Genomic DNA, 25,183 nt, shown 5'->3' with positions numbered 1-25,183 from the left:
GGAGAATTGTGGCCTTAATCTCTAAATGAGTTACAGGACAATAATTCAACTAAAGAGTACGTTTTGTTGTAGATAGCGAATTATAAAGAGTACAACTGTTATATTATGTACGTGTAACTTATGATCTATGCATTCATCAGACAGCCGCCACGTTTGTCAATCATATATAAATTACATGTTGATTTGACACAGAGTAAAGCTGTTCTGTCCAGTAATGCCTCAGCATCAGATGAGCACCCTTGCCACTTCAGAGTAGCCTATCCTCTTCCTACCAATTTCCTGACAGATGTGTGTAAGTTGTAAATTGTTTTGTGTTATGGTTTTTTTCCCCCTTTGTAGATTAAAACGTTATCGGTGAAAACTGTTTATCTATCCTGATGATAGCTGGAGAATTGATTATAGAAAGATAGAAACTAGAAGCAGGAGTAGGCCATTCAGCCCTTCGAGCCTGCTCCACCATTCATTTTGATCATGCCTGATCATCGAATTCAATATCCTGATTTCCACCCCCACCCCCCCTTCCTCCCATGTCCATTGATCCCTTTAGCCCCAAGAGCTATATCTAATTTGTTCTTGAAATCGGACAACGTTTTGGCCTCAACTATATTCAGTGGTAGTGAATCCCACACATTCACCACCCTTCAGGTGAAGAAGTTTCTCCTCACCTCAATTCTAAAAGTTTACCCCTTATCCTCAAACTATGACCCCTAGTTCTGGACTCCCCCCACCATTGGGAACATTCTTTCTGATCTACCCTGTCTAATCTTTTAGTCTCAACTCTAATGCCCCTCACGCTACTTGAGAGCAACCTAGAGTTGAAGAAATATTGGGAAAGAAACTGGCAGACCCGTTATTTGGTTAATTTAAATATGTAGTTTTTATATATCGATGATTGGACTCAGCTGGTTACTTTCTTTAAAAAAAAACACACAGGAGATTTATTTCTTTAACTCAAAAGAGTTGGGGTGTTTCTTACCAAATGTCATTCATCATATTCATGGTCATGTGCCCAACGGAAAGGGAACTTGGTCATATTCCCACAATAGAGTAAATGTTTTTAAAAGTTTTTCAGAAGCCATCTTCAGCTAAGGAACAAAAGTCACTAAAAATATCAGGGTTGTTCTGAATGATCGACCTCGAATTCCCAATTTGGAGACTGATATACTTGTCCTTCCAAAGCATTATTCATGACATATGGGCTGATAGACCTCGATCCAATTTTTCTAATGTGAACAGATGAACAGCTTGTATTCAGATTACTTTATGCTAATCGTACCTTATTATTTCCTGTAGCATAAAAAGTCATTTTCAAGAAAAATGTGTTGCAGGAAGTGAGACACGTGTCTCTCATCTCTGTGACCTGGTTTGAAAGATAGTAGGGGGTGATTTTCCCATCCAGCTGATTTTTCTTTTAGCGCAGCAGGCCAGAAGATTCAAGCGGCGCCCGATTAGCGCGATCCACACTGGACACCTGGGCCTGAGTGTATCTCCCAGTGCCGGAATTCCGGCGTTGTCAGCTTCACGCTGGAAATAGGTGATCGAAGTGGTCTGGTGGTGGTGGTGGAGGGGGGGGGGGGGGGGGGGTGGGTGGGTGGGGGGGGGGGGGGTGGGGGGGGGGGGGGTGGGTGGGGGGGGGGTGCTAAGCTGGCCCGGACATGCTTGGGGGTCGGGGCAGGGGGTGGGGGGGCGGTGCGGGTGGGCAGCAATTAGGCCATGGAAGGGGCTGAGGGCTGGCGATGCAGGGGTCACAAGTTGGCCTGTGATTGAGGTGGCCAGCATTTGGGATGCCGGCAGACAGGGGCCACTGAGCATGCGCCAATCTTGGCGCTGACAGATCAGCGCACGCGCAATGGCCTGCTCAGCGCTATGCTGCCAACCTCTTCCGTGGGGTTAGGGCCTGCCCACAGCTTTCCAACAGGATTCATGCTAGTGCTCTCTGCCGTGCATAGAGTGTGGGAGGTTCATTTTTAAACACCCACAGGAAAAACCAGTGGGATTTACTCCAGTTTTTACGCAAATTCAACACTGGAATTCTTTTGGGATAATCGCCCCCAGTCTGTGCAAAGGGGTGTAAGTCTCCTTCATCTGGTGCCAATGTGAAATGGGGTTGAGCAGTCTGGGATGCTTAAAAAGCTTATATGCTTAAAAAAGTCAACCCTGTTTGACATTCAAATGGCAACATTATTCCAAGGCCAGAAAGTGATCAATATGGGAAATGGGAAGAAAACGACTTTTGCTCCATTTGTGAATGCTGTTCTGAGGAATGGCAAAAACAACTTTTCTCCTCGTATATGTGTAGTATAACTGACTTGGGAATACTTCATATTGGATCACAATGCCAGAAATGGAAAACATTGCATTCACCAACAGTAACATCCTTCACCTTGATAAGTGCAAAAAATTGTTGATAGAAAGTCACTTTTTTCCTCCAACTCCGTTTCCTTGCTGCTAAATTAGTTGTCACCAATAACTTCCCGAAAGCTGAAAAATTGTTTGCAGTCAGAAGGTGTGATTGAATTTTTACGGATACTTAACCCTCGGCTTCAGCCTGAACGCTGTGATCATAATGCCTCGCAATCAATGCCCATTTAAAAACATTTAACTAAATCCTGGCAGACCAATTTTGGACAATATTTGATGTGAAGTCATACATCAATGTGTACACTCCAATAAAACAGCAGGCACAATTTGCTGAATAACTTTTTCCACTGAAATATGTCGTTATCCCAATTCATTTCTAAGCTATTAATCATTAATGTTGAAAGGAATGGGTAGGAAAAATGTCTGTCCTGGCCTGAAACTACGCTTTTTATGTGCTATCACCTCAAATTGTAAAAATGGGAAAATCATCGAATTGCACAACTGTAGATCGATAAAATGTTAATTTCTCGGTAGTTAACTTTCTTTGTGAATAATAAGTTATAAAGTACATGATCAACATTTGCAAATTCATCTTTCTTTTGGCTTTTTTAATGTTCAGCAGTTCTTTCAGAAGAACATAGACAAGTTGGTGGAGTGGGCAGATGGGTGGCAGATGAAGTTCAATTCAGTGAAGTGTGACGTGATGCATTTTGCCAGGAAGAACATGGAGAGTTAATATAAGGGGTAAAATTCTTAAGTGGGTTTAGCAGCAGATGGATCTGGATGTATATGTGCATAGATCATTGAAGGTGCTAGGACAGGTGGAGAGCAGTTAATAAAGCATAAAGTATTCTGGGCTTTATTAATAGGGGCATAGAGTACAAGAGCAAGGAGGTTATTCTGAAATTAAACCACACCATAGTTAGACCTCAGCTGGCTTATTGTGTACAGTTCTCGGTGCCACACTATAGGAAGGAAGGATGTGAACGCGTTGGAGAGAGAGTGCAGAAAGGCTTACAAGAATGGTTCCAGGGATGGAGAACTTCAGTTACAAGGATAGATTAAGGAGGATGGCTCTGTTCTCCTTGGAGAGAAGAAATCTAAGAGGACATTTGCGAAAGGTGTTCAAAATCATCAGGGGGTTGGAAAGAGTCCATAGGGGAAATTGTTCCTGCTCGTAAATGGATTGAGAATAAGAAGGCACAGATTTAAAGTGATCTGTAAAAGAAGCAAATGTGATATGCAAAAAAGCTTTTTCACACAGCAGGTGGTTTGCGTCTCGAATGCACTGCTGGGAAGTGTGGTGGAGGCAGGTTGTACTGAAGCATTCAAGAGGGCGTTGGATGATTACTTGAATATAAACAATGTGCATGGCAAGTGGTAAAGGGTAGAGAGATGGCTCTAAGTCATAATACTCATTTGGAGTGCCGCCACAGACATTATGGGCCAAATGGCCTCCTTTTGCACTGTAATAATTCTGTGATCTTGGCTGGAGCTTGAGCATTTCACGCACTCACCTGGAACATTCATGTTGGCAATGGGTGAAAGTATACTTGAGGCGAGAAAGTGCATTTTGCCAGAAGGAATCTCTCCACTTGGAGATGGCGTGTGGGGAAGCAGTTATCTTACTTGCAAAGAAGGTGAGAGACCGTCTGTCAACTGAGGGTAAACAAACATTTTGAAGGTGTCAGAAACTGTGACACTCACCTCAGAAACCTTTGCTGTAAGATTGAACCGTCTGCCAATATTGATTCAAATTATACGAACATACAAATTAGGAGCAGCAGCAGGCCACCCAACCTCTTGACCTTGTTCCACCATTTGATAAGATAATGTTTGATCTGATTGTAACCTCAATCTGGCATTCTTGTCTATATCAATAGCCTTTTGCCCCCTTGTTAATCAATAATCTATCTAGCCCTGTCTTGAAAATATTCAAAGGCACTGCTCCACTACCTTTTCAGGAAGACAGTTCCAAAGACACACAATCCTCAGAGATAAAAAATTCTTCTCATCTCTTCTTTAAATGAGTGACCCTTTTTTTTAAACAGTGGCCCTTAGTTCTCGATTGTCTCACAAAAGGAAACATCCTCCTCACATCCACCCTGTCACCCCTCAGGATTTTAAAGGTTTCGATCAAGTCGCCTCTTAGTCTTCTAAACTCCAGTGGATACAAACCTAATCTCGCTAACATTACCTCCATAAGACAATCCACCCATTCCATGTATTAGTGCCATAAACTTCTGAATTGCTTCTAACACATTTGCACCTTTCCTGAACTAGGGAGACCAATAGTGTACACAATACTCCAGATGTGATCTCCCAGTGCCTTGTACACCTGAAGCATAACCTCCCTACTTTGTCATCAATTTCCCTCACAAGTGATAACATTCTGTTAGCTTTCCTAATTATCCGCTGTACCTGTATACTAGCCTTTTGTGATTCACGAACCAAGACACCCAGATCCCTCTGCACCTCAGTGCTCTGCAATCTCTCACCATTCAGATAATATGCTTTTTTAAAAATCTTCCTGCCAAAATGGACAATTTCATCCTTGCCCACTCACTTGACCTATCTATGTTCCTTTCCAGTCTGTTATGTGCTCTTCACAATTTATATTTCTACCTATCTTTGTGTAATCAGAAAATTTAGCAACCATTGCTTCAGTCCCTTCATCCAAGTCATTTATATAAATTTCAAAAAGCTGACGTTCCAGTACTGATCCCGGCCACACACCGTCATCACATTCTGCCAACCAGAAAAAGACCCATTTATGCCAACTTTCTGTTTCCTGTGAGCCAGCCGATCTTCTATCCATACCAGTATGTTACCCCTACACTATGAGCTTCTTTTGTCCATATTAACCTTTAATGTGGCTCCTATTAAGGGCCAGATCAGAAACTCCCAAGATATTTTGGAATATTAAAACCAATGCATCAACTATCTCACGAACTACTCCATATGGGCAACACGGTGGCACAATGGTTAATACTGCTGCCTTACAGGGCTAGGGACCGGGGTTCAATTCCCGGCTTGGGTCACTGTCTGTGTGGAGTTTGCACATTCTTCCTGTGTCTGTGTGGGTTTCCTCTAGGTGCTCCGGTTCCCTCACACAGTTCAAAGATGTGTGGGTTAGGTGGATTGGCCATGGTATCAGGGGGACTAGCTAGGGTAAATGCATGGGGTTATGGGGCTTGGGTGGGATTGTGGTCAGTGCAGACTCGATGGGCCGAATGGCCTCCTTCTGCACTATAGGATTCAATGATTTCAAGACCTTTGGGTGAAGTCCATCCAGACCTGAGGATTTGCCAGTCCTCAGACCCAACAATTTGCTCAATACCACTTTCCTGGTGTTTGTAATTTTCCCTCCATTTTACATCCTGATTTACAGCTGTTTCTGGGATGTTATTTGTGTCTTCTATATTGAAAACCAATGTTTAATTCATCCACCTATTTTTCCCAGATGCATTTTTCATTGGATCACTGCTCACATTAACTCTTTTCTTATTTAAATATCTATCGAAACTCTTACTATTGGTCTTTATATTGCTAGGTAGCTTTCTCTCACACTCTAATTATTCTCTCATTAATGTTTTTGTTATTTTTTGCTGTTCTTTACATTTTCCAATCTTGTGACCTGTCAGCCACCTTTGCACAAATATATGCTTTTTTTTAAAGCTTTTGAAATCGTCTTTAATTTTTTAGTTAATGATTGATGGTTGGCCCTCCCCTTGGAATTTTTCTTTCTCATTGGAAAGTGCCTATTCCATGTATTCTGAAAAGTACCTTTAAATGTTTGCCACTGAGCCTCTACTGAACAATCCCTTAACCTCATTTCCAGTTCAATTCAATTTAACTTTGCTTTCATGTCCTCGTAATTGTCCTTATTTAAGTTTAAATTACCAGTCTTGGACCCACTCTTCTCTCCTTCAAACTGAATGTAAAACTCAATCATAATATGCGGCACGTTAGCACAGTGGTTAGCACTGCTGCTTCACAGCTCCAGGGTCCTGGGTTCGATTCCCGGCTCGGGTCACTGTCTGTGTGGAGTTTGCACATTCTCCTCGTGTCTGCGTGGGTTTCCTCCGGGTGCTCCGGTTTCCTCCCACAGTCCAAAGATGTGCGGGTTAGGTTGATTGGCCAGGTTAAAAAATTGCCCCTTAGAGTCCTGGGATGTGTAGGTTAGAGGGATTAGCGGGTAAAATATGTGGGGGTAGGGCCTGGGTGGGATTGTGGTCGGTGCAGACTCGATGGGCCGAATGGCCTCCTTCTGCACTGTAGGGTTTCTATGATTTCTTCTATGATATGTTCACTGCTACATAGTGGTGCATATGAGTCTATCATTTAATCCCATCTTATTACATGACACCAGGTTTAGTATCACCTGCTCTCTGCTTGGCTCCAGAACATGCTGTTCTAAAATACTATCACAAAAACATTCTATGAACACCTCATCTACGCTACCATTGCCCATCTGATTTTTTCCAATCTATATATAGGTTAAAATCCCCCATGATTATCACTGTACCTTTCTGATAAGCTCCAAATATCTCCTCTTTTATATTCCATCCTACTGTGTGGTTGCAATTAGCGGGCCTGTGCACTACTCCCACAAGTGACTTCATGGGCGAGATTTTACAGCCTTGCTTAAGCGAGACTGGAAATTCCTGCCCGAGATTAACAGACATTTCCGTTGTCCGCCTTTCGCCTGCTTCGATTCCGTGGCAGGCGAGGTGACGGAATTCCAGCGCATGTCTTTATCATTTCTCATCTCAACCCAAACAGCTTCTACATCCTGGACATCTGAACTTAGATCACCCCTCTCTAATATGCTAATATCATTAACAGAGCCACCCCTCCATCTATTCTCAAATTCCTGTCCTTCCTAAATGTCGCATACCCTTTAATGCTCAGGTTCCAATCTATATCATCCTGCAGCCACGTCTCTCTAATGTCTATCAGATCATACTTATTAATTCAGATTTGCTCTGTCAGTTCATCTGCTTTGGTTCAAATGCTATGTGCATTTAATTACAGAGCCTTTAGCTTGTCCTTTTAGTATTTTTGTAGCATCTAGCTTTAACTGATTATTTATTTTTAGATTTGTACTCTGTCTTTCTTTCATAGTCTGTTTATCACTTCCCATATTAAAAGCTTTCTGTATTGCCTTGTATGTAAACTTTGGTATACCACATCGCTGGATAGACTGGGGCTTTTATCCCTGGGGCATAGGAGGCTTAGAGGTGATCTTAAAGAGGTCTATAAAATAATGAGGGGCATAGATCAGCTAGATAGTCAACATATTTTCCGAAAGGTGGTGGAGTTTAAAACTAGAGTATACAGGTTTAAGGTGAGAGGGGAGAGATACAAAAGAGTCCAGAGGGGTAATTTATTCACACAGAGGGTGGTGAGTGCCTGGAACGAGCTGTCAGAGCCTGTAGTAGAGGTGGGTACAATTTTGTCTTTTAAAAAGCATTTAGATAGTTACATGGGTAAGATGGGTAAAGAGGAATGTGGGCAATTGGGACTAGCTTAGTGGTTTTAAAACAAAAGGTGGTATGGACAAGTTGGGCCAAAGTGCCGGTTTCCATGCTGTAAACCTCTGACATCTCCCCAGATTTGATCTTTTGCTCCCACTATTCAGTTTACAACCCCTTCTACTTCCCTAGTTATGCGGCTCACTAGAATACCAGGCCCAACATGGTTCAGGCGTAAACTCTGCCAGCGGTACAGATTTCATTTTCCCCAGTACTATTGCCCCAGAAGCTAGAATCCACTACTCCGACAACAGTCTTTGAACCACACATTTACTTCTCTAATCTTATTTGTCCTATGCCAATTTGCACATGGTTCAGATAATAATACAGAAATGATTATCTTTGGAGTTCTGCCTACTAATTAAGTGCCTAGCTCCTCTCTCTGACTATGCCGAAGGCCCTTTTTCATCATTCATATGTGGTTGTAACCTACATGGACCATGACCACTGGATCCTGCCCCGCTCACTGCAAGTTCTTCTCCAGCCCTGACAATATATCTCAAACCCTGGCACTGGTCAGGCAACATAACCATCATCGGACTCTCGCTCTTTTCTACTGAGAATAGTGTAAATCCCCCTTAATATACCATTCGCTACTACCACTACATTTCTTTGTTCTCCCCCACTTGAATGGCTTCCTGTCCCACATGATCAGTTAGCTCATCCACCTTGCAGCCCCATTCTCAGCCAAACACGCTGAAAGAACCTCAAACCTGTTGGACAATTGCCCTATGGATTCTCTCACCTTCCTCAGCTGCTGTCACACCCTCCTCTCTCTGACCACCTTGCAAATTAGAATATGCTATCCTAAAGGGTGTGACCACCTCCTTGCACAAAGCACCCAGGTAACTTTGCCTCGCCCTGATGAAATGCGGTGGCTGCAGCTCAGCCTCCAGCTCAATGACTGAGTGAAAGTTCCTCAAGCCACAGGCACTTATTGCAGAAGTGCTTGCCCTGGATAACACGAGTGTCCAGATGCTCCCACGTGCTGTAGGCACAATACATCACCTGTCCTGCCATATCTATGTGCTTTAATTAAATTAACTTATTGATTCAATTGCATTTCAAGATGGCGCTGGAGCACAGCGTCTTCTTGCAAGCTGTGCCCAGCATACCTTCTAATTCTATCTTTTACTCTCATTCTATGCTTCTAAAACTTTATTCTAATTCTTTTCCTACATCGTATTAAGTTGATCTTTCTCTGCACCCTAGCTATGACTGTAACACTACATTCTGCACCCTCTCCTTTCTTTCTCTATGTACGGTATGCTTTGTCTGCATAGTGCGCAAGAAACAATACTTTTCACTGTATAATGGGACAGTAATAAATCAACTCAAATTATTTATTTTCTATTAACTGCATTGTGGGGAATGGCAGCAAAAATAAAGAAATTATACTGGTTGCTGGAAATTGGAGACTGTGTGATCTCCAACATAACATCATTGCATTTGGAATTAATACTGAATATGCTAAAGGGACCTCCACAAATTTAAATACTTCAGAGAAAGGAGAAGCCATTCATTTTACTGAGCCTCTTGCTTCCAATGCAATCACATGCAGTTTGTAATACTTTGATCTAATTGCCAAAGAGATGAATAATCACAGGTAACATTTTCAAGATAAGCTTGTGTGAAATTTCTGTTTAACCTTCTTAAAATAATAGAGCAAATCTCCTGGATATATTATCTAACAATGCAATTCATTATATTCCATCATTTTCTAGAGATGATAGTTCCATGGAACCAAAAATTAATGTTTCATCATTTGTTACAATTAGCCTTATTGCTTTCAATCTTGTTCATAACTAGACTTTAATCCATCTGTGTTTTTTAAAGAAGCTTAATCACCCCAGCACTAATTGCTTTTTTTTCAAGTCTGCACTGTACACCTACTTCTCCATTAAAGCAAAAGATATTTCTAATTTTCTGACTCTTTTTTGAAGCTTGTTGTCATTTACTTATGCAAGGACATATTGCATTAAAATTAAACTGGCATTTATATGCCTTTCAGAAGTTTAAAGATCTAGCAATTGCTTTGTACATTGTAGCTCGGTGAGGATATTGCAACACTTTTACTTAATTTCAGCAATGTAACAGCTGTCAAAGAGAGTAACAAGATTATTCTGAAGAGGCTGCAAGTATTTTTTAAAGTGATGTCAAGAAAGTTTAATTTTCAGTTCTTCTGATATTACCGGTGGATACGTGTTTTTTAATTCTTTCATGGGATGTGGGCATCACTGCCAAAACCAGCCTATGCTAAGCCTCCTATGCTAGGCTATTTCAGAGGGCAGTTAAGAGGTCAGGCCAGGGAAATATGGCAGATTTCCAGGCATGAATGAACCAGATGGGCTTTTACAAAAAATGATGATAAAACTAGCTCTATATTCCTGTTTAAGTTCAAATTCCACGAACTGCCGCTGTGGGATTTGAGCACTTGTCCCCAGAGCATTAGCCTGGGAATGGCTAGTCCAGTGATATTACCACTATGGGTGAGATTTTCTGGTCCCGCCCTTTGCGGGATTCGTAACAGGCAGGACAGAAAATATGGCAGATCATTTAAAGGTCCATTGACCTCGGGTGGGAATTTCCAGTCTTTGGGTGCGTGCTGCCGGAAAATCCTGCCCTGCATCACCATATAAAAGTTCAAAGAACAGTACAGTACAGGAAACAGGCCCTTTGGCCCTCCAAGCCTGTGCCGCTCCTTGGTCCAACTAGACCATTCGTTTGTATCCTTCCATTCCCAGGCTGCTCATGTGACTATCCAGGTAAGTCTTAAACGATGTCAGCGTGCCTGCCTCCACCACCCTACTTGGCAGCGCATTCAAGGCCCCCACCACCCTCTGTGTAAAAAACATCCCTCTAATATCTGAGTTATACTTTGCCCCTCTCACCTTGAGCCCGTGACCTCTCGTGATTGTCACTTCTGATCTGGGAAAAGGCCTCCCACCGTTCACCCTATCTATCCCCTTCATAATCTTGTACACTTCTATTAGATCTCCCCTCATTCTCCGTCTTTCCAGGGAGAACAAGCCCAGTTTACCCAATCTCTCCTCATAGCTAAGACCCTCCGTACCAGGCAACATCCTGGTAAACCTTCTCTGCACTCTCTCTAACGCCTCCATGTCCTTCTGGTAGTGCGGAGACCAGAACTGGACGCAGTACTCCAAATGTGGCCTAACCAGCGTTCTATACAGCTGCATCATCAGACTCCAGCTTTTATACTCTGTACCCTGTCCTATAAAGGCAAACATACCATATGCCTTCTTCACCACCTTCTCCACCTGTGTTGCCACCTTCAAGGATTTGTGGACTTGCACACCTAGGTCCCTCTGTGTTTCTATACTCTTGATGGCTCTGACATTTATTGTATAACTCCTCCCAACATTATTTCTTCCAAAATGCATCACTTCGCATTTATCTGGATTAAATTCCATCTGCCACCTCTCCGTCCAATTTTCCAGCCTATCTATATCCTGCTGTATTGCCCGCCAATGCTCATCGCTATCCGCAAGTCCAGCCATCTTCGTGTCATCTGCAAACTTGCTGATAACACCAGTTACACCTTCTTCCAAATCATTTATATATATCACAAATAGCAGAGGTCCCAGTACAGAGCCCTGCGGAACACCACTGGTCACAGACCTCCAGCCGGAAAAAGACCCTTCGACCGCTACCCTCTGTCTCCTATGGCCAAGCCAGTTCTCCACCCATCTAGCCACTTCTCCCATGAGCCTTAACCTTCTTACCCAACCTGCCATGAGGGACTTTGTCAAATGCCTTGCTGAAATCCATATATACGACATCCACGGCCCTTCCTTCGTCAACCGTTTTTGTCACTTCCTCAAAAAGTTCCACCAAATTTGTAAGGCACGACCTCTGTCTTATAAAACCATGCTGTCTGTCACTAATGAGATTGTTCCGTTCTAAATGCACATACATCCTGTCTCGAAGAATCCTCTCCAACAACTTCCCTACCACGGACGTCAAGCTCACCAGCCTATAATTTCCCGGGTTATCCGTGCTACCCTTCTTAAACAATGGGACCACATTCGCTATCCTCCAATTCTCAGGGACCTCACCTGTGTCCAAAGAAGCGACAAAGATTTCCGTCAGAGGCCCAGCAATTTCATCTCTCATCTCCCTGAGCAGTCTAGGATAGATGCCATCAGGCCCTGGGGCTTTGTCAGTTTTAATGTTACCTAAAAAACCTAACACTTCCTTCCTTGTAATGGAGATTTACTCTAACGGGTCAACACCTCCCTCCGAGACACTCCCGGTCAACACGTCCCTCTCCTTCGTGAATACCGATGCAAAGTATTCATTTAGGATCTCCCCTATTCCCTTGGGTTCAAAGCATAATTCCCCTCCCTTGTCCCTGAGGGGTCCGATTTTCTCCCTGACAACTCTTTTGTTCCTAATGTATGAATAGAATGCCTTAGGATTCTCCTTAATCCTGCCTGCCAAGAACATCTCGTGACTTCTTTTTGCCCTTCTATCTCCCATATGTTTGTTTTATCCCAATACTCTGTTTGAAAATCACATGCAGAGAAAAGCATTTGAAACCACATCTGTTATAATTCAATTGCTGCAGTAAGCAAGCATAATTTTGTCCCAGATTATCATTTCTCAAAGTTTTTCCACCACTGAGATTAAACCAATTGGCTTATAGATGCTAGCTTTTTCATTGCAACCTTTTTTGGACTAAGCTGTAACATTGGCAATTCTCCAGTCCTTCGGCACACACCACTGCATCTATGGAAGAATGGAAAATTATGGTCAGTTTGTCCGCAATTTCCAGCTTTACTTCTCTCAGTATCGCAAAGATACAATCAGTTCTGGTGACTTATCGGATGGGATTTTTCTCCCTCTCCACAGCATATTTGGTGGTGGCAGTGTTTCCCATTGAACGCAGTCCTCGCCGCCGAGAATACCATGGTGGGAGTATGCTGTCGGTGGGACCGTAAGATCCCGCCGGTGTGAGCAGCAGCAATATTTTCGTGACCAAATTTGAGTACAGTCAATGCCCCTAATACCAACCACTTCAGGAATTTTTTAGCCTATCCAGTGTCTTAACTATCTCCTCTTTCATTGTGACTTTGGCAGCATCATTTTCCTTAAAGACTGATGCCCTACACCTCCATATATAGGTGCCCTTTTTGCTCTCTCTAGGCCCCAGCTCTCCTTTAATGAACCTTTTTCTTAAATATGCCTATAGAAGATTTTTGGACTGCCACTCTCTTCTTATACACTCTCTTTTCCTCAAACAGAGGAAAGCAGTTCTCATCCTCGTATTGATACCGTTTCCTGGAGTGAAAGATTAGAAGTCTGTCCCACTGTCACCTCTTTGTTTCTTTTTATAAATAATAATGAAGTGACTGTCTTTTTGACTACCTAAGTATCTTTAATCATGACACGCATCTTAATTTGTGAATTGTATGTATATAATATTGCATTTACTCAATAGTCTAGTTGAATAAAAAAAGATTAACATACTGCATGACAAATAAATTCAAGATTTTTGCATGTTCATGTGCTACTCTACTGAAGAAAATATAAAATATATTTTCTCCAAGTAACAGTTTCTTATATTACATTAGACTTTTATCTGTCAACCCTTAAGAGTGCTTGTAAATATGGAAATTAACGATTTCTTAGTTAGAATACACTGGATGAAGTAATTAATTGAAGAGTAGCTAACTTGTCCTTTCAATGAACTATCATTGTATAAAGGATTACTTGAAGCAAGGTATAACAGTTTTAGAGAAGTATCTGTACAAGATTACCTGAATAGTGCTCCTGAGGGAAAATTAAATCGATCTCCATTTGCCTTTATTTTGCTTGAATTTCAGTTCAAGAATTGATTCTGAATCCATTCTGATCAGACACAGGATTCACCTTAGAGATCACAAGGCTGCATACCACACCAGTCAATAGTTTGGTGGCATTAGCATCTGCCCACGTGGCAAACTTATTTCATGTGGTGCATTTACAGCAGAAATTTTGCTATCACCATGGGCTGGATTTGAATCTAGGCTATCAGCATGAAAGGTCAGTGTTCAAACTATTGCTTCACAAAGATTCTCGGTCTATCATTTCTATTTGCTTGCAGATGAGTTGAGGTTTATGAGTTCTATGCCTGAATATTGCTTCTTTCAGCCTGTGGTTGGAAATTTTATAATCTGGGTTTTGGTTGTCAATCAATTCTACTTGTGATGGAAATAAGTTTCATGCATTCCTGGTCTGCACCCAGTTGATGAGTTAAATGAATGCTAGTTCTGTCTTACCCACTGTAGTATTGAACCTCCATTGCGGTTGAGTTCAAGGCCACGTTTGTGATTACTGCAGATCCGGGCTCATTTCAAGCTTTTCTTCCCCATTAACTTTAGGTGAATGGGGAAATGTTAAAGTTGGGTGGCACAGTGGTTAGCATTGCTGCTTCACAGCGCCAGAGACCTGGGTTCAATTCCAGCCTTGGGTGATTGTCTGTGTGGCAATTTCATGTTCTCCCTGTGTTTGCGTGGGTTTCCTCTGGGTTCTCTGGTTTCCTCCCACAGTCCAAAGATGTGCAAGTTAGGTTGACTGGCCATGCTAAATTGCCCCTTAGTGTCAGGGGGATTAGCAGGGTAAATACATGGGGTTATGGGGATGGGACTTGGTGGGATTGTTGTCAGTACAGGCTCGATGGACTGAATGGCCTCCTGCACTGTAGGGATTCTATGATACCACATGTACAGAAGCAACTGACTGTCATCCATAAAATTATCAAAATGTTTTCTCTACATTTTTGCCTTGGGATGAATGTTATTCATCACGTGAGAATGTGGATGTGTGAATATTATAGGTTGCAAAGCATGTTGGAACTGTTGTGTTCTTTTCATTCCACTTAGATGTGAACAGATGTTAGAATGTTTGAATTTTAATTAACAACACACTAATTCTGTTCTGATTATTTTTGTTAATGATCATCTGGAGTAAAAGCATTTTTCCTTAACTTACAGTGTGGAGCCTGGTGATTGTAAAACCATGATCCTGGCCAATCGTATAATTATCTTTATTGTTGATTATGAAGAATTATGCCTACTTTGACAAAAATCAAAATTATATTTTGAAATCAAGAATGGAAACCAGTGTCAAAATATATCGAACAGGACACAAAATTGTTCACAAAATGAAGTCATACTGTTTTGAGACCAGCAGGATTTCCCCGCTCGATTGTCCCTGCCCCCAACTAATGACATAATGGGAATCCCGACTTTACCCACGCATATCAGGATTTTACATTTGATAGTCCTCCCCATGTTAAATTGCTTAGTCACATCGGTGTGAGGGCACGTTGACTTTAATCACAACAGGTCCTTCACCACGTGTACCCAGTGATCAGAATGTGCCAAAGGTGCAGAGGTCAATACAGTCCCCAGGGCAGAGATGGCCATTGGCTGGGGTCGGGGGTTGAAGGGCCAGAATAATTGCAATGGGAAATCCCGCCGGCGTAAACCACCTTTAGGGACTCGCATGGGGTTTTGCACCCACACCACCAGTCCCAAAGTTTACAAAAGGAGTTTCAGGGATGAGACACTTCAGTCATGTGGATAGATTAATGATATTGGGGGTTCATAGAATCATAGAAACCCTACAGTGCAGAAAGAGGCCATTTGGCCCATCGAGTCTGCACCGACCACAATCCCACCCAGGCCCTACTCCCATATCCCTACATATTTTACCCGCTAATCCCTCTAATCTACGCATCTCAGGACACTAAGGGGCAATTTTAGCATGGCCAATCAACCTAACCCGCACGTCTTTGGACTGTGGGAGGAAACCGGAGCACCTGGAGGAAACCCACGCAGACACGAGGAAAATGTGCAAACTCCACACAGACAGTGACCCAAGCCAGGAATCGAACCCAGGTCCCTGGAGCTGTGAAGCAGCAATGCTAACCACTGTGCTACCGTGCCGTCCCACGGTTGCCCTCCTTGGTGAAGAAACGTGTGAGAGGAGATTTGGTAGATGTGTTAAAAATTAGGAGGAGTCCAGACAGAGTGGAGAGAAATCTTTCGAATTGTATGGAAGGGTCAGGAACTTGAGGGCATTGATTTAATGTAATTGTCTTGCAGAGTGCCAACATGCACACGATGAGCCACATGGCTTTGTTTTGTGCTGTAAACATTCCATGGTTTAGAAAGCTTTCTGTGCTGTCCTCTTTAAGACCAAAGTGGTGACCTCACATCTTCCTGGATTGAAATCAATTTGCTACAATTTTGTTCATTCACTTAACCTACCAACATAATATGATTTTAAGCTTGCACTCACACACCTTGCTCCCAATCTTCGTGTTGTTAGCAAATAAAGACATCTGATTTTCTATTTCATCATTTTAGTTAGTGAATATAGTAAAGAATTGAGGCCCCGACACAGATCCCTGTGGAAAGCCACTAGTTATTTCGTTAGGATGAGAAACACCAAGATATATTATGAATTTAGACTCGACCCCAACTATTTGCTATTCTGGCATTAATGTGAGGATATGGTTTTTCACTCCAGGCACAATTCTACTGAGCTTTTGGTGTCAGTGGGTTTGATTCCTGGCCTGGGTCATTGTGCGGAGTCTGAATGTTCTCCCGTTTCTGCATGGCTTTCCTTCAGGTGCTCCAGTTTCCTCCCACAGTCCAAAAGACGTGCTGGTTAGGTGCATTAGCCATGCTAAATTTTTCCTCAGTGTACCCAAACAGGCGCCGGAGTGTGGCAACTGTGGGATTTTCACAGTAACTTCATTGCAGTGTTACTGAAGGCCTACTTGTGACACTAATAAATACACTTAAAACTAACTTTTAGTAATGGTTACCATGTTAACTATCAACAATTGTTGTGAAATCCCATCAGCTTCACTGTCCTTTAGAGGAGGAAATCTGCCATCCTGACCCAGTCTGGCCTAATCCAGACCCAGGGCAATGTGGTTGATTCTGATCTGCCCTCTGAAATGTGCCCTTCAGTTCAGGGGCAATTAGGGATGAGCAACAACTGCTGACCTTGCAAGTGATACTCACATCCTATGAAAAAATCAAGAAAATAAGTGCGTGAAACAGGACAGGAATGATGTGCTGAATATCAGAATGTGGAGGCAGCATGGTCAGTTCTTTGATGTGTGCAAGGAGGTGACCATGGTTGTATCTTCATGAAGGCTGAGCTGCAGACTGCCCTGCATATATGTTGGAACAACTTTGGTCATGGGGGCAGAAATTAGCACGTCTCTGGCAGAGAAGCTAAGGGACTGGCTGTTGACCATGGTGTGCCTGAGGATTGGCACACCATGGTCAACAGCCCATTGTTTTGGGGATAGCGAGATGGCTTTCACAATCAGGAGCTTTGAGAATGCCACTGCAGTCACAGCATACGAATGCACAAAATGTCAGATGCTCCCCTGTTCCTGCACAACATCCAAGTGCAGTTGTACCATGAAAAGATGGAGGTAGGCGGGCCTACTGGCAATGGAGCATCAGGGAACTGTGCCAGATGTCCACACATGGCCCTTTTCTGCTCCATGACCCCACTTTGATTCATATCTGCTAATGCTTAATCTATCAAAAGAAATTACCTGGCCCAGTGCTTCCTGTCACATTCTCTTCACCAATCCCACTACTGCCAGCTCTATTTGTAACCTGGAGTCCAGGACACTCATCAACTTTAGTGTGAAGCTTCAAGAAACGCATCATACTTTTGAGGTTAAACAAACAATTATTCATTCCAATAGAGCATCAGAGCAGTTAGCAATCAGTGAAACAGATTTGGTCCTTGGTGACCCTTTGACCTTTGTGGATGACCTCTGGTGACCTGAGCATGGCTAGTGCCATCCTGCATCTTCTGGCACCAACCTCTTCTCTGCCACCTGATCACATTTGCTGTGCTCCTCACCCTGTGATATATGTCCCACATGTGGTGCACGTATCCTTGAATGGTTGGTGTCAGTGGTGGTAGATGATGCACTTGAGTCACTTGATGCTGCATCCTCCAAGTGGCCATTGCCCTCTGAGAGATATGGTTGCTCATCTGCCATCTCCCGCTATTCTTCTGGCATTGTCAAGGTGATGTCAAGAAAACACATGTTAATGACTGGGACATCGATGCTCCTCTTCCAGTTCACGGTTCTGCAATTGTCTCAATTGCCAAAGCCTGCAAAACAATTAAATATGCTGCATAGGTTAAATAAACGTGCCATCTTTCATGCACAAGACATGTTCCTTCTCTCAGTGGAACCTATTTTGTCCTTTGCCACAGCCTGCCCTATTAAGTGTCCTGTAATTGCTGGGGCCTCCTCTCCCATCAGCACCGCAGTGTAGACTATTTCACCACACATCTCTTCTCTGCCTGGCAATGTGCATGCTCTTTTCGTGTGCGGTTGATGAGAACACTTTTCTGAATAATAGAGTCAACCTTGGCAGTTGAGATGGTATTGCACCAAAGAACATTTCACATACTTTTGCTGTCAGGCTGCCATACTCGCGTCTTCCATGGGCAGCTGTGCTGCCGGTGTTTCCTTTGTACACTGCCTGGCTGAGGCTGCAAAAAGCAAAGTATTGCCAGGACTTAATTGGATGTTGAATGCAGAGGCAATAAAGTAATTGGCTCCCTCCCAGAGGATTCACCCTGTGGGGTTGGGACCTGGATATGGTCCCAACTCGCACTTAAATCCGATCACCATACAATTCTGCCAAAATGTCCTCAGTGCAGAGTGAAACTCGAGAAGCTTGTTGTAACGAAGAAAAATGAGATTGGTAGGTTTATCTGCAGCCCAGCAATGTGCTTCAGAGATGTAATTCATTTGATGGATTTGGGTGCACGGTTAATGCTCTACTTATTACAATGAAAAATTTTGCCATGATTAGATATTTCTTGCTATTATAGGAGTATTATTCATGATAATCGAACGAGACTTTATTATTTCATGATTTGGCTTGACTAGAAGCTGAATGAAGTATGTGAGCACCCATTAATTCCGAGCTCATCTGGTCTGTAATTTGAAAGTTCAATATCTTTCACTTCTTTTTGATTGAACTTTAATTGAAGTTCAGGGATGCTTCCAGCTTCCCTTTTGTTCAAATCAATAAATAAGTTACCACCAGTGCAGGGGACAGATTATACATTATTGTATTAGCTGAAGTGTTGTTATATTATTAAATTTGAAATTGCTTTCAGCACGCTTTGAGATTTTCACTTTCTTCAATGAAATTCCAAATCAATATGTTTGTTTTTCACAGAAATATCTGGCTCTGCAGAAGAGATTCCCCTTGTTCGCTGGAGGCAACAATGGCTAGAAAATGGAACTTTGCTTTTCCACGTCCACCATCAGAATATAGCTCATCGTTTACCAGGCCTTATCCCGACTATCTACTCTCAGACTGATTCTGCAGAGGATGAACTCCGAATCCTTCACATTTCTGTCATGGTCAGTCGCTCCACTTTGTCATTTTCTTCCCCTTTGATTCTTAACTTCAAATTATTTTTAACCTCCGTTGTTAAACTTTTCTTTGAGCTTGAACTGTACGTTGAGGTGGTTCTGAGCTGAGTTGAATGAGTTGTCTCGTTAGCTCTATCTTCATTAGTGGGTAGAAGTTGTTGAGTTGCTTTTCCATAACAATTTTGATATTGCAAGGATGATGTTTGGAGGAATTGTGCTTGCAAAGATTATCAACTGTCATACAATGAATAGATTCAAAGCACTTGGAGAGTGGAAGATCTCGCAGTCCTCACAGTTGAAACAAATTTCAGTGAAGTGTAACGCTGAGAGGATAAGCATAAATAACTTCTGTAACTGTATTATTGATTTGGAAAGTTCCTATTGATCGTTAACAATCCTGTTGTCAATGTGTTCTTGTACTTTTGTTCATGGAAAGCCCTGTGTCTTAGCCTCTATTGATGCACTCATAAATATAGATAGTTTTAAGATAATTTATGTGAAACATTCTCTAATGATTATGGGTAGCAAGGTATCACGTACCATCAAAAGGATGGAAGCTCAAATCTTTCTTGAAATGGATAACAAGAGTACCCTGATCTATGGCACAATGTGCACAGCTTCATTGGAATGCACAACAGATTTTATTTTTGTGTTTATCAGAATGTATTTCCTGTCTTGAATGATAGACAGCAGAGTACTTGCATGTTGCAAATATTTGCATAATTACTGGGTCAAAATCATAATCATTTTGTGATAATTGTAGTTGAAAAATGAATGGAATGATACAATTAGGACTGGATGATTCTGAGAGGTTTGGGTTGATACTGTGGGTAATTTTCCACTCTTCCAGCAATCTCACCAGACCAGTGACAATGCAGCCATCCATTTCTCACTCATCTGGCTTTAGCAGATACTCTGAGGTCGCATTAGCATTTGGGGTGGCACGGTGACAGTGGTTAGCACTGCTGCCTCACAGCACCAGGGACCTGGCTTTGATTCCCAGCTTGGGTCACTCTCTGTGCAGAGTCTGCACATGCTCCCCGTGTCTGCATGGGTTTCCTCTGGGTGCTCTGGTTTCCTCCCACAGTCCAAAAGACGTGCTGGTTAGGTGCATTGGCCATGCTAAATTCTCCTTCAGTGTACCCAAACAGGTGCCGGAGTTGATTTTCACAGTAACTTAATTGGAGTGTTAATGTAAGCCTACTTGTGACACTAATAAATGAACTTAAACTTAAATTCTGGTTCTGATCCTGCTAGGTTGGAGGGGAAAGGAAATTTGTTGGAGCAGTTAATGCCGCTTTAATTATTTAAAATACCCTCCACTGCCTTAATACTGAACAACAAAAACACAGTTGTATTTTTGATGGGAAAGCATGAACAACTGAAAATTTGTCAGCAGACGTGCTTCCATTATTAACATTTTCTCTGAATGTGCCAGAAAGCAGGTGGTAAACCTTTGGAAGAACAAGGATTCAGAGTTGAGGCCTGTCTATTTTTGAATCTCATTCAAGTAACAGATGCCTTCTGAAGTTTCTATCTTTACTTTTCTATGACTTATGAAGCTTTTTTTTGTTTGCATATTCCAATCTATTATTGCATTTTAAATAAATGTTTCCGCATTTGCACTTTCATCTGTTTATTTGCTGCAAGTCTTCAACTGCAATTCAGGTTGGACATCTCATTGTTTTAAATGCAAATAAAACGTTCCAGGATTAAGGTGAGGGTTCCAATTCTCTTCCCGTACCTTAGCGGTGGCACAGTGGTCAGTACTGTTGCCTCACAGCACCAGGGACCCGGGTTCGGTTCTGACCTTGAGGGACTGTCTGTGGAGTTTGCATGTTCTTCCTGTGTCTGTGTGGGTTTCCTCCAGATGCTCCGGTTTCCTCCCACAATCCAAAGATGTGCAGATTATGTAATTAGTCATGCTAAATTGCCTCTTCATGTCTAAAGATGTGTATTTTGGGTGGATTAGCCATGATAAATGTGTGGGGTTATGGGGATGGTTGGGGAGGTGGACCAGGCTGGGATATTCTTTCAGAGAGTCGGTGCAGAATCGATGGGCGGTATGGCCTCCTTCTGTACTGTTGGGATTCAATGATGCACTAAGGCAGACTTTCATCTGTTTCCATAGCTTGTTATTCCTGAAATAGGTCGCTCATAGTTGCCAGGGTTATAGCTTGCAGGACACCACTCCACATCAAGTGCAGCTGCCCAGGAGTCTCTCCCACTCTTAGTGCCAGCTATTGGTGTGATTGAAAGGATTTGCAGTTTGACACACTCAACCTATTTGACTGCATGATGAATGCACCTTCCTTGACCATCAAGTCCTGCGGTGAGACTTGAAGTGGAGATGCCGGCGTTGGACTGGGGTAAACACAGTAAGAAGTTTAACAACACCAGGTTAAAGTCCAACAGGTTTATTTGGTAGCAAAAGCCACACAAGCTTTCGGAGCTCCAAGCCCCTTCTTCAGGTGAGTGGGAATTCTGTTCACAAACAGAGCATATAAAGACACAAACTCAATTTACATGAATAATGGTTGGAATGCAAATACTTACAACTAATCAAGTCTTTAAGAAACAAAACAACGTGAGTGGAGAGAGCATCAAGACAGGCTAAAAAGATGTGTTTGTCTGGAGACAATACACATCTTTTTAGCCTTTCTTGATGCTCTCTCCACTTACGTTGTTTTGTTTCTTAAAGACTTGATTAGTTGTAAGTATTCGCATTCCAACCATTATTCATGTAAATTGAGTTTGTGTCTTTATATGCTCTGTTTGTGAACAGAATTCCCACTCACCTGAAGAAGGGGCTTGGAGGTCCAGAAGCTTGTGTGGCTTTTGCTACCAAATAAACCTGTTGGATTTTAACCTGGTGCTGTTAAACTTCTTACTGTGAGACTTGAACACAGAGCTTCTGGCTTAGAGGCAGGGACACTACCTGCTGGGCCACAAGCCCTCCCAAAATGAGGATTAATTCCTATTTTTTTCGGAAAATCAGACCAATAATAGATATGTGTTGGAAAATAAGTTCCAGCCTGATATGGTGAAGTCAGTTTCAAAATTTTGCTGGCAACTCTTTGGGACCCAGTGAACTATTGACTCCTGAAATACCCTGATCAAGTGAGCATTTATCAAATGAGAATAATTTTCCTTCCAGCTGAGTTAAACATTTACTGAGAATGAAGAGTTTAATTGCTTATTTTCAAAGATAAGTCTTGAAGTATTTGGATAAGGGGATATGCTGTCCGTAAAAGCTTGTGTTAACTTGTTTAAATTGATGCTTAATTTTAATGAGATAGCCCTCATCTAGATCTTGGCTTTCAGTTTGAAAGAAATCAAAAGGCATTTGTCATTAATTATTTCAATGTCGATTGAAAGAAGCAAGACAAATTTACACAGTGGTTTTCCATTGTTAGAACTGGAAATGATGGGGGTGATTTCACCTTCACCACCTCAGCAGCTATGTTGGTAGCATAAACTGCACTCAATGAGCACATCCATCGAGTCTGGTAGGATGGAAATCGAACAAGTTGTGTAATGGTGGGCAATCCACACTACCATATACTGTCCAGACGAAAGTAAATATTGTCCTTAGTGCAACCGTGAGTATGGTGTTATGATTCAGGTCAGAAACTCCAAAGTGTTTCATGAAGCACGCCTGAATCATGAGCTGTCTCACTTCAGGTATGATTGAAGTGACCCAGTCGGGAATTTTTATCAAACAAAATTTCTTTAAGAATATAGTTAACATGTATAGTAAGAAAATTAGCAAGAACTTTTATCAATTACAAGCGAGAAACAATCATGATAATGTAGAACCCTTAACAATGATCCCTACAATGTTCCAATCAAACCAATCCCATAGACAAAAGACCCCTTTCATATGTTTAACACAGCACAGACTAATGCTCATGTGATGATGGGATCGAGGCCGTTAGTTAAATTCTGCAGTCAAATGCTCTTGAGACTCAGAACAGTTTGAAGACAAGACAGCTTCTCAAAACACCAGAGACACTCTGGTCCAGCCCCCAACAACAACAGGTTTTCACCCTTCAGGAAAACAAGGTCTTGTTTTCAGCTAACCAACAGAACTTTCAAAACAACAGGGAGAGAGGGAAAACACTTCTTTTTAGCTTGCTGTCCCTTCAAAAACTAAAAACTCAAACCTGCAGCTCCAAACTGAAAATGAATCCCTGTCACCTGACCTACCCACAGTTTTTTCTCCTCTCAATAATGACATCACCTAAGGCTGTGAGCATGAATTTTTAAAAAACTCTTAAAGGTACACTAACATCACAATAGCAATTAGTAGAGGTATGTAACTGACTTCATTAGTAAGCGTGTAGAAGACGGTGTGCCAAAGAAACAAATCTGTGTGTTCCCCAACTGGAAACCATGGATGAACAGGGATATTCACTGCTTGAAGTCCAGGTCTGAGGCATTCAAGTCAGGCGACACCGACCTATACAAGAAAGCAAGATATGATCTAAGGAGATCCATCAAAGATGCCAAAAGACAGTACCGGACCAAGCTAGAGTCCCAGGCTAGCCACAAGTACCCCCCCCCCCTCAACTTTGGCAATGTTTGCAAGACATGAAGGCATGTAAAATCGCCGGCTCCAACGCACCCCTCCCTGATGAACTCAATGCATTCTATACCTGTTTTGAGCAAGAGGTCAGCAAGAGCAAACCCTCCACCCTGGAAGCCCTGGATGTATCTGTTTCCAGGTTCACCATTGCAGATCAGAGCAGCTTTCTTGAAGGTCAACCCACGGAAAGCGACTAGTCTGGATGGGGTACCCGGACAAGCACTCAGATCCTGTGCGGATCAGCTGGAGTGGGTATTCACAGACATCTTCAACCTCTCTTTACAACAATCTGAGGTCCCTATCTGCTTCGAGAAGATGACCATCATCCCGGTATCTAAGAAAAACCAAGCAGCATACCTTAATGACGATCGGCCAGTGGCTCTGACATCCATCATTATGAAGTGCTTTGAAAGATTAGTCATGGAACGAATCAATTCCAGCCTCCCGGACTGCCTGGATCCACTAGTTTGCCTACCAAAATTGTTGGTTAAAAAGAAAAAGGAGGCTTATGTTCGGATGAGACGTGAGCACTCGGGTAGTGCACTAGAAAGCTTTAGATTGGCTAAGAGGGAGTTGAAGAGCGAGCTTAGAAGGGCTAAAAGGGGACATGAGAAGACTTTGGCGGATAGGGTTAAAGAGAATCCTAAGGCGTTCTATAGGTATGTCAAGAACAGAAGGTTGGTTAGGGCAAGTTTAGGGCCAGTTATAGATGGCAGAGGGAAGTTATGTGTGGAACCGGAGGAGATTGGTGAAGCATTGAACCAATATTTCTCTTCGGTGTTCACGCAAGGGGACATGAATATAGCTGAGGAGGACACTGGGTTGCAAGGGAGTAGAATAGACAGTATTACAGTTGATAAGGAGGATGTGCAGGATATTCTGGAGGGTCTGAAAATAGATAAATCCCCTGGTCCGGATGGGATTTATCCAAGGATTCTCTGGGAGGCAAGAGAAGTGATTGCAGAGCCTCTGGCTCTGATCTTCAGGTCGTCGTTGGCCTCTGGTATAGTACCAGAAGATTGGAGGTTAGCGAATGTTGTCCCATTGTTTAAGAAGGGGAACAGAGACTTCCCCGGGAATTATAGACCGGTGAGTCTCACTTCTGTTGTCGGCAAGATGTTGGAAAAAATTATAAGGGATAGGATTTATAGTTATTTGGAGAGTAATGAATTGATAGGTGATAGTCAGCATGGTTTTGTGGCAGGTAGGTCGTGCCTTACTAACCTAATTGAGTTTTTTGAGAAA

At 42.5% G+C, this 25,183-nt stretch overlaps 1 protein-coding gene across 1 annotated transcript in view; it reads left to right on the top strand.

Moving 5' to 3' along the window:
• Positions 1-25,183, top strand: part of astn1 (astrotactin 1) — a 2,581,734-nt gene that overhangs the window by 484,199 nt on the left and 2,072,352 nt on the right. The window contains exon 2 of the mRNA XM_078219174.1: positions 19,151-19,338. Within this exon, the coding sequence (XP_078075300.1) occupies positions 19,151-19,338 (188 nt within the window). The remainder of the gene's footprint in view (positions 1-19,150; positions 19,339-25,183) is intronic.

This window comes from Mustelus asterias, chromosome 8, assembly GCF_964213995.1.
Source record: "Mustelus asterias chromosome 8, sMusAst1.hap1.1, whole genome shotgun sequence".
NCBI lineage: Eukaryota > Metazoa > Chordata > Chondrichthyes > Carcharhiniformes > Triakidae > Mustelus > Mustelus asterias.
This window is presented reverse-complemented; position numbering and strand designations above follow the sequence as displayed.